Below are 10211 nucleotides of genomic sequence, written 5' to 3' on the forward strand. Positions count from 1 at the left end.
AGCGGGAGCCGCGTCCACGCGGGTCTGAGCCCGGGTGGCTCTTCCGCAGCGGCGCGCGCGGAGCCCTCTTGGCGGGCGAGGGAGGAGCGCGCGGGGCCGGGCGTGGGGGAGGGCCGGGGTGCGCGCGGGAGGGCTGCGAGCTCCGGGCGCCCGTGGGGGGCGGGCGGCGGGGGGGGCGGGGCGGGCCGGGGCGGGGCGGGCTCCTCTCTCCGGCCGCCCCCTCGCGCCGCGCCGCGCTCCCTCGCGCTCCCGCCCCGCCCGGGCCGCCGCCGCCGCCGCCCGCTCGGCAACTTCGCCGGCGCCCTGGTCCCCGCGCCGCCCGCCCCGTCCCGCGCGCCGAGGCCATGGACGCGGCGGCCTGGCTGCTGCCCCCGCTGCTCCTGCTCTGCGCGCTGCAGCCCCGCGGCACCAGGTGAGCGAGCCGCCGGGTCCGCGCGGCGGGGTGGGGTGGGGGTGGCAGGGGCGGCAGCTTCCCCACCCGGGAGCACCCCCGGGGGTCCAGCTCCGGCCCGAGAGCGAGCTGCTGGAGCCTGCAGAGCCCGGGCGCGAGCCTCGGGCACCCGGACCCGCAGCCCGGGACTCCCCGCGCGCGCCCTTCTCGGCGCCCCGGCTCCACCGCCCCCGGGGTTGCTGTCCGCCGTCCCGGTGCTGAACGGGCGCCGCCGGGCACCGAAGGGCGTCGGAGCGGCGGGGCGGTGGTTGCCAAGCGCCGAACTCCGCCGGTCCCACCGGGCTCGCATCGGGAGCTCTGTGTGCCCGCGGCTCTCCCCGGCGCTTGGCCGGCCCTTGTCCTGGCCGGTGCCCTTCCAGGCACGCGCTCGGGGCAGGAGGATGGAAAGATCCCGAGAACCCGGGGAGGCCGCGCGCTTTGGGTGGGAGCAGAGCCGCGCAGATGCGCTCCACCTGCAGCCAGCGGCCCCCCGCGGTGGGGTCTCCTTTCCTGTCAAACGGCACAGACCGACCTCCCAAGGAAGCAGGTGGGAGGCAGCGGGGCGCCCCTGGGGAGGGGGAGGGGTCCTGCCTCCTCTGGCACAGTGACCAGCTCGGACCCCAGCTCACCTCCCTCCTCTCTGAGGAGTGGGAATGGGCATCCTGGGCATTCTGGGCACAGCACGGAGCCTGGCCACCTTCCATGGGGTCCGAGAGAGGCCACTGAGGGGTGTCTGAAAGTCTCAATGCGTGAGCACCAGACAAAGCAGAGCAACTCCCCATCCCCCCACCCCCAGCATCCCGGACCTAGGGGTCATCCACCTGGTGGACATCGAAGACTGTTGGAAACCAAAAATAGCTGCCCCTCAGCCGGGTTCTGGCTGCAGGCATGCGGTCAGCAGGGAACACGGGGCGGGGACTGAGCATTCCCTGCTGGTGGCATGAGCTGGAATGTTCTGGGTCCATCTGGCCAGAGACCACAGGCTCCAGCCCTGCCCGAGGGTTCTGAGGGCCTTGTCCTCGGAGGGGCTCTCTTCCCGTGGGGTGTGCCGGGGTCAGCTGCCGGCCTGGCTCTGGGTCCCAGCCTCAAATCTGAAATCCAAACAGTTCTGAAATCCCAAAGTTTTCACATACGTTTGGCCCCAAAGCTGTTTGGCGGCAAAGTCTGTCCTGAACTGATGTGAGGCTCATTCTCTTTACTTATCCTTCGTATGGTAACTATTTAAACATTTCCTGCTGGGAAGTGCTCCAGCACCACCCCACCCCTCAAGTCCATATACGCATATATCGCCCTTCTAAAATCTGAACGACTTTCAATTCCGACCCATACCTGGCTCCAGGGATGCTGGGGACGGGGCTGTGTTCCTGTTCACCTGCCCAGGAGAGCTGGCAGGCCGCAGCCAGGTGAGGGGTGGATGCCTCGGCAATCATCACTCTGCTAAATTCCCATCTCACATCTCACTCTCGAATTAACAATAGTTACCATTTTGCTGCATTTTAAAGCCTGTCATCTTAGATGACGTTGACAATGCACATCATTAGCTCCTGACATCAGTGCCTGCTTCAACCTCCTGCTCTTGACTTTGGCTTGGTGGCCACGTGGCGTGGTGCAGGTTGAAGATCTCCCCAAAGCAGAGAGTGGCTGGGGAAGCAGCCGTCGGCGGGCGGACTGCAGACTTCGTGTGGTGCTGTCCTCTTGGGCCTCCTCTCCCTCCAGCGAGAGGACAGGGCCCTCCATCCCCAGTCCCCAGGTCCTCATGCCTTGTGGGGAGGACAGCGGGACAATCAAAGGGCCCCTTTGGACAAACAGGAGGCAGCCCTTTGGCAGTCACTCCTAGCCCAGATTCCAGTGGTTTCCAGCAGGAGAGGCTTGGTGGGTTAAGAAGGAGGTGGGCCCGTCAGAGCCGAGCTTCCCTGACTCTGAAGATCCACCAGCCGCAGGCCGAGTGGGTGGCCCTCCCTGGGGGATCTGTGCCCACGGTTCTCGCCTTGCCAGCTCCCTGCACGACCGTCACCGTGCTCCTCTTTGCCTTGGCAACTGAAGTGCCGGAGCAGCTCGTACAGCTTCTGCAGCACACCTGCCAGGGCCCCGTGGGCTCGTGTGGGGACGGTGCAGGGACCTCGGGGTGGGGGGGGGCTCCCACTGCCTCTTTCTGCTGCAGCCGCCTTCCCTTCCTTTTTCCCACCCCACCCTGGGACAGAGAGGTGGCAGAGGTGGGTGGATGGGTGGGTTTGTTTGTCAGTGGGGCCAGCAGAGGGACGGAGGCATCGTAACACACGGAGCAGCTCAACATGGGGTGTTTTTGGGGTGCCAGATGTGCCCCACGAGCTTGAGTCCTGAGCCCGAGTGGGCTCTAAGCCTGGTGATGTCTCTGAGCTTCTCTGTCCATCTGCCCAAGGAGGACCCTCACCCTGGGCCACTGCTGGGACCCCCCAGTCCGATACCTCTGCTGGCCCACACATCTGAACCCTGTGGGAGAGCACAGAGTCTTGGGTGGGCTCCGGGGCCTGGTCCTCCACATCCGTCTGTGTCTCAGGGGGAAGGGACCATGGCAGGGAGCCTGTCCCCATCTCGCTTCACTCCCCGCACCCCTTGCACCCCCAGAGATGGCGGAGCTAGAAGGGCCGTGGACATCCTGCCACTTCTGGGCAACCTTCGTGATGGGGGCTCAGCCAGGCCTTGCCTTCTTGCCCCGGGGCCTGGGACGGGGTGAAGGGGAAAGTGAGCCGGAGGTGCCGGCCCCCTGGGGTGGTGAGGGATGGGCCGAGGACAGGCAGTGTCCCCGAAGGCCTCGCCACCAGCAGGCTGACGGCAGCAGAGGCGGCAGCTGGGCTCCGCCAAAAATAAAGCCTAATTCAAATCCCTTCTGGTCTGACCTTGAGGGTGACCTCCACTGGCCGCCTTAGTTGTTCTCTGGTTGAAGCCAGCACTTGTTTTGAGTCCATGTAATGCTCTGCGCGACGCCGACCCCGTCCCAGCCTGGCCCCGGCCACCCCCAGAGGGACCGGAACAAGTCTGCCCCCGGGAAGGACAGCAGGCAGGGCCTGTCCTGAGCGGTTTTCAAAACTCCGTCAGCTGAGGGGCTCTGGGTTCAAATTAACTTCTCCAAAAGGCCAGTGTGTGGACCATGGAGGGAAGGCGGCTCTGGGCAGGGGGCTGTGGGCCGGGAGACCCCTGCGCAGCCTCCGAGCCTCAGGACCTTCCTGGAGCGGAGGAAGCACTGGCCCGGCGGGAGGTGCTGGGGGGCAGCGAGGCCCAGTCCACGGGCCCCTTGGGCCCCACACCCGCAGGGGGGTCCTCGCCTCCGGGAATGTCACCTCCAGAGCTGGAGCCTGCGGTCGTTCTGGGGCCCCGTCTGGAGCCCGCCTCTCTGCGTCTCTGCGTGTCCGGCCCTCTCCGTCCACCGCTGCATCCGGTCAAGTCCAGCACCGTCTCCCCAACCCCCGCCGTGCCCCCCAGTTCACCCCCACACTCCATGCCACGTTCCATCTTTCAGCCAGAATTACAGTTTTCACGTGACTAATCACGCTGCTCTTTCTTCAGACTCCTCGGGGTCTCCCTGTTGGAAGATGGGTATGGGAGGGGGCAGGCAGGGATGGGCAGGGGAGGGGGCAGGAGGGGGGACAGGAGGGCTGGGTGGGGGGAAGGGCAGGTGGGGTAGGCGGGGGGAGGGGAGGAAGAGGTGGGGGGAGCGTCTGTGGGGGAAGCTCAGGGCTTCTGGCGGGTGAGCGTGTGGGGACGCTGTTGCCCTGGTTTTGCCCCTCTGAGTCCCTCATGGGACCCTCCCGGTGACCCGGCCGTCACTGCATCAGTGTTGTCACCTGCAGCAGGCGAGCGTGGCCCCAGGTGCTCCAGACTCAGGCTCGGCCCCAGAAGCATGTGGCAGCTGGGGGAACCTGGGGCCAGGCCGGGAGGGGCAGAGGCTGCAGCCGGTCACAGCCCTGTGGGGTCCCAGCTGGGCTTCCTGGCCCTCCTGCCCCTCGTCACCGTCACCTCCTGCGTGACACTCCCTGGGGGCTGGTGGAGGCCGTGCCTCTCGCCCCTTGTCAGGGTCCTCGCAGCCTCTGGGCTGGTCGGGGAGGGTCCCGGAGCCGGAGGTGGTGAGAGAGCGCTGCCCACCGGCAGGCAGGGCCAGGCTGAGCAGGAAGGCCCCGAGCCCTGCGTCCTGGCTGCTCCCGCCCCGGCTCTCGAAGGGCCTCCCCGCACCGCCCTAGCCCGGGACCCTGAGCCGCGTCTTGTCCTGGGAAGGGGCCCGCTCTGGCGCCTGCCCTCCGGCATGACTTGGTGCCTCGTCCCCAGAGCCATGAACGACGTCGGCGACTACGTCGGTTCCAATCTGGAGATCTCCTGGCTCCCCAACCTGGACGGCCTGATCGAGGGCTACGCCCGGAACTTCCGGCCGGGCATCGGAGGTGAGTGGGCAGGGCGGGGGCCTTCCCACCGTGGGCACTGGGCTGGCGGCCATGCCCGCTTGTCCTCCCAGGGGCCAGTCTGGCCTGGCCGAGGGGATGGCTGGGGAGGCCGTGGTTGCCGGTTGGCCGGGCCGCGTGTCCCTGCAGAATCCCCGGCTGCTCCCCTGCAGGGCCCCCCGTGAACGTGGCCCTTGCCCTGGAGGTGGCCAGCATCGACCACATCTCAGAGGCGAACATGGTAGGTGCCTCTCGCCTCCCTCCGGCCCACGCTCGGGGGGCAGCGCAGGTGCTGACGGCCACGGGCCCCTGTCCCCCTGCAGGAGTACACCATGACCGTGTTCCTGCACCAGAGCTGGAGGGACAGCAGGCTGTCCTACAACCACACCAACGAGACCCTGGGCCTCGACAGCCGCTTTGTGGACAAGCTCTGGCTGCCCGACACCTTCATCGTCAACGCCAAGTCCGCCTGGTTCCACGACGTCACGGTGGAGAACAAGCTCATCCGCTTGCAGCCTGACGGGGTGATTCTGTACAGCATCCGGTGAGCCCGGGGCCCCTCCCCGCCGCCACCCTCGGGCAGTCCAGCCCTGGGTCCTGGGGAGACCCTCCAGGGACAGAGGAAACCGAAGACGTTTCTGCTGGGAGCTGGGTGGGGAAGGGTAGAGCTGTGGTGTTATTTATATCCTCCCGGCAACCAGCAGCTGGTTGTGTAATATCAGTTCCGGAGGTTGCCAACTGGAAGCCGGCAGCGTGGCTCTTTTGTCTACAATGTGCCTTTTAAAAATTTCAAGGTGAAATTCCATCACATAAGATTAAGCATTTTAAGGTGTACAGTTCAGTGGCATTTAGTACATTCACAATGTTGTGCAACCACCATCTCCATTTAGTTCCAAGATATTTTTGTCACCCTATTTTCATCACTTCTGTCACTGGAAGACATAGAGGCTGAGCCTCAACCCACACGGCCCCATCAGTAGGAGACCTAGAGAATGAACCTCAGTCCCACATGGCCCCATCAGCGGGAAACCTAGCGACTGAGCCTCAGTCCCACGCAGCCCCGTCAGTGGCAGACCTAGAGACTGAGCCTCAGTCCCACACGGCCCCATCAGCAGGAGACCTAAAGACTGAGCCTCAGTCCGATACAGCCCTGTCAGCGGCAGACCTAGAGACTGAGCCTCAGTCCCACATGGCCCCATCAGCGGGAGACATCGAGACTGAGCCTCCATCCCACACAGCCCCATCAGAGGCAAACCTAGAGACTAAGCCTCCATCCCACACAGCCCCGTCAGCAGGAGACGTGGAGCCTGAGCCTGATTCCCACACAGCCCTGTCAGCAGGAGACCCAGAGCTTGTCCCTTGGGGTCAGGTCCTGGGAGGCTCAGGCTATTCCCTACTTGTCGGCCCCTGACTCAGTCAAAAAGTCAAGCATTTTGAAGGAAGAAGAAAATGGAAATGAACGAATCGATGTTCCTAAAGAAAGAGCTGGCCATGGTGTTCGGAGTTGAAAAGATGCCTGACAACCTGCAAGCAAAGCCTGAGAGATAGCTCGGGCCCTGGGCGGCCCCTCTGGCCAGGAGTGGTGGGCGTCTCTGGGGAGCTGAGCAGCGTCCTTTCTGGGCAGAATCACCTCCACGGTGGCCTGCGACATGGACCTGGCCAAGTACCCCATGGACGAGCAGGAGTGCGTGCTGCACCTGGAGAGCTGTGAGTGCCCGCGCCGGCCCGGGCGGGGCTGGGGGCTGCCGCGCTGGCCGCCCCGGCGACCTTGGTGAGGGTGGCCCTGCTGGGGTTGGGGGAGCGCTGGGGAGTGGGGGGGCTGCCGGGGGAGGGGCCCATCTGGGGCTCCCCTGCAGACGGCTACTCCTCCGAGGATGTTGTCTACTACTGGTCGGAAAACCAGGAGCGGATCCACGGGCTGGACAAGCTGCAGCTGGCGCAGTTCACCCTCACCAGCTACCACTTCACCACCGAGCTGATGAACTTCAAGTCGGGTAACGGGGGCCTGCTCCTGAGTGTCTGGGTGGGGGGTTCCAGCTGCCCTTTCCCGGGAACTTGCTCAGGCTGCACCCAGAGGAGGGCTCCGGAAGGTGAGGGCTTGATCGGGCTGCACCAACTTTTTCCTTGGTCCTTGGCCTTTTCCCGGGAGCCGGCAACGCTCGGGGTTTGGGGGAACCAGTGGGGTTGCAGGTCTTTTGAAGGGGTCCTCTTAGCTCCAGAGCCTCCCCTCCCGTTTCCAGGCCCTCCTGCCCTGTCCCTGCTCCCGCTGCCCGGTCCCTTGGCCCTGGCTCCTTCCTCGGGGCTCAGAGGGGTCTGTGGGAGGAGGCAGGTGGCAGCAACGGTGGACTCTTCCTACGGGCTGGCCCCCTTCCTGGGCAGGCCTGGCGCCTGGGGGAGCCCTGCCCGTGGGGCGAGGGGCGGGTGGAGCGGTGGGCCCTGGGCTGCGAGAGGTCGGCCTGCCTGCTGGGGTGGAGGGCACGGCCCGGAGAGGGCAGCGGGTGCCGGGCCCTCATCGCGGCCGCCCCGCAGCCGGCCAGTTCCCGCGGCTCAGCCTGCACTTCTGCCTCCGGAGGAACCGTGGCGTCTACATCATCCAGTCGTACATGCCGTCCGTCCTCCTGGTGGCCATGTCCTGGGTCTCCTTCTGGATCAGTCAGGCTGCCGTGCCCGCCAGGGTGTCTCTGGGTGCGTGGAGAAGTGACCCGGTGGGAGCCGGGAGCCGGGAGGACCCCTGCCCCACTGGCCCCGGGCGGGTCCTGGTGCTGCAGGCCTGGCGGGGGGGGGGGTCGCCTGGCCCTGCTGAGGTTGGGGGAGGGCAGGGGCTGCACCCGACGGCGCCCCCGCCCCCCCAGGGATCACCACGGTGCTGACCATGACGACGCTGATGGTCAGTGCCCGCTCGTCCCTCCCGCGGGCGTCGGCCATCAAGGCGCTGGACGTGTACTTCTGGATCTGTTACGTCTTCGTGTTTGCGGCGCTGGTGGAATACGCTTTCGCCCACTTCAACGCAGATTACAGGAAGAAGCAGAAGGCCAAGGTCAAGGTCACCAAGCGGACGGCCGAGGTGAGCCCCGGCACCCCAGGGCCCCTGCCGGCCGGCTCTGGGGGCTCCCGGTCCTGGTCCCAGCCGAGGGTGGAGCGGGGGCCTGGGGCAGCCGAGCCGGGGGGACGCTCAGCCCCCCGCCCCCCGCAGGTCGACGTGAAGCGCGCCATCGTGCTGTTCTCGCTCTCCGCCGCCGGCGTCAGCCAGGAGCTGGCCGTGTCCAAGCGGCCGGGCCGCGTCCCCGGCAACCTCCTGGGCTCCTACAGGTCGGTGGAGGTGGAGACGGGGGCGACGAGGAAGCCAGCGGGACCCTGCCTGGGGGGCCAGGGGGGCCTCCGAGCGCTTCTCAAGCCCATCGACGCAGACACCATCGACATGTACGCCCGGGCCGTGTTCCCGGTGGCCTTCGCGGCCGTCAACGTCGTCTACTGGGCGGCCTACACCCTGTGAGGCCGGGCCGCACCCGCAGGGGAGCCCTGGAGACGAGCCCCCGGCCCCGGCTGTGTGCCCACTCCCACCCCCACCGAGGGACCCGCCCTGGGCCTCCCCGCGGCCTCTGGCGGAGAAGCCTGGGGTGGCGCAGAGCCCCTTGTCCAGCCCCCGCCCGCGGCGCCCGAGCCCCCGGCTGAGTGAGGCGGAGGCCCCTGGGGAGCGGGGAATTTTTAGACTCCGACGTGCTCCTGTTTTCGAGGACTTTGCTTCTCTGGAATCAGGATCAGAGAGCGGAAGGAGGCCAGGCAGGGCCTTTTGCCTTTTTTAAACTGTGCTCGTTATCTTCTCGGCGGACGGCGCAGAGCTGCCGGGAGGGCGCCTGGGTCCCCGCATGGAATAAAGCCCCCGGCCGGCGGCCCTGGTTTCCGTCCCTGCGGCGGCGCGGTCTCCTCGCCGGGCGCCCCTCCCCGCGTGTCCGCCGGCGGCTCTCGGGTGGGCAGTGCTGGGCCGCCCAGGGACGCCTCGGGGTTGAGTCCACCCCGGGGAGAGGGGGTGAGGGTCCCGAGAGGGAGGGGTCTGGGGGAGGGGAGGGCGGCAGGAGATGGGGCCCCGGGAGTCTCCCGCCTCTGCCCCTTTGTCATCCGGGTGACCGGGATGGGGCCCGTGTCACAGGGACACAGATGCCCAAACACACATCGTGGGGGATCGGGCTGATCCCCAAGAGACACCTTCCTGAAATCCTGGAGTCCCTGGGAGCCCGAGCAAGGGCAGGGCCAGGGAGGTCAGGGGTCAGAGGGGGTCGGGGCCAGATGGGGTTCGGGGCCAGCAGGGTTGGGGGCCGGGGGGTCAGGGAACAGGATTGTCAGGGGTCGGAGGGGTTGGGGGCTGTGCTTCTGCAGGAGAAGCCGTGTGGCCCCAGCCCAGGGGTCAGCGGGAGGCAGCCCACAGTCCCAGCCCCACCCGTGTCCCAGGGCCAGGGGACATCCCAGGGAAGATGGGGCGAGCCCCCCAGGTCTCCGCAAACACTCTGGTGGGTTCACTTGTGTCCCCAAAGGATACGGTCAAGTCCTGACCCCGATGGCCCGTGGAATTAGTGAGGCCGTGCTGGGGTGGAGGGGCCCTGGCCAACACCGCTGGTAACTCTGTGAGAGACTCTGACAGACAGACAGACAGACAGACAGACGGAGAAGCCCACGTGAGGCTGGGGGGGGCAGCCACATGCTGAGGACACAAGCACTGCCGGGTGCTCCGGAAGCACCTGGTTTTGGATTCTGTCCTCCAGAGCTGGGGGAGCTGCTGCCCAGTTACAGCGGCCACGGGAAACCGAGGCAGCCCCCGAGCCTGTGGCCGTGGAGCCTCTGACAGGCAGCTCTGGATTACGGGGTCCGGACTTTCCCCTGCGGGTCGTTGCCCTCGGAAGGAGCGGGGGTGGGCAATTAGAGGACAGCTGTGTCCTCCGCCGCCTGCCACGGGGCTAGCGGTGAAGCCGACAGGTCAGTGTCCTGTGCCGAGGCCCCACTGCCCCGCGGTGCCCCTCATGCAGGCCCCCCGCCCGGACCCCTGCTCGGCTGTGACTGTGTGAATCAGGCAAGGGGCCCTGAGCTGGGCTGTCTGCCCCTCGGCTGGCACCAACGTGCCCAGGGCTCACAGCAGCCCCGGCTGGGCCCCCAGGCCACGGGGACAGGATGCGGGATGGGTGGCGGATAAGCCAAGCTGTGGTGGCCGAGCACTGGAGGCTGGAGCTTTCCAAGAGAGGGCCAGGGCCGAGCTGGGCTTGCTGCTTGCCACAGGGCCAGCCCAGGCCCCCGGGCTGACTGGGGCCCAGCATCCCACCTCTGCCCCTTGTACCCAGGCTGCCCCCTGGCTCCTGGAAGGGGCTGGGAGGCCTGGGAGAGCA

General features: G+C 66.9%; 1 protein-coding gene across 1 annotated transcript; it reads left to right on the top strand.

The window, feature by feature from the left end:
• Positions 1–255: 255 nt before the first annotated feature.
• Positions 256–8729, top strand: GABRD (gamma-aminobutyric acid type A receptor subunit delta). The gene is made up of 9 exons (XM_037828819.1): positions 256–412; positions 4730–4842; positions 5013–5080; positions 5163–5383; positions 6464–6546; positions 6696–6833; positions 7369–7524; positions 7692–7903; positions 8033–8729. The coding sequence occupies exons 1-9, from the start codon at positions 345–347 to the stop codon at positions 8330–8332; spliced, it is 1359 nt and encodes a 452-aa protein (XP_037684747.1). The 5' UTR covers positions 256–344; the 3' UTR covers positions 8333–8729.
• Positions 8730–10211: the final 1482 nt, after the last annotated feature.

The sequence above is a fragment of the Choloepus didactylus genome, chromosome 2, assembly GCF_015220235.1.
Source record: "Choloepus didactylus isolate mChoDid1 chromosome 2, mChoDid1.pri, whole genome shotgun sequence".
Lineage (NCBI taxonomy): Eukaryota > Metazoa > Chordata > Mammalia > Pilosa > Megalonychidae > Choloepus > Choloepus didactylus.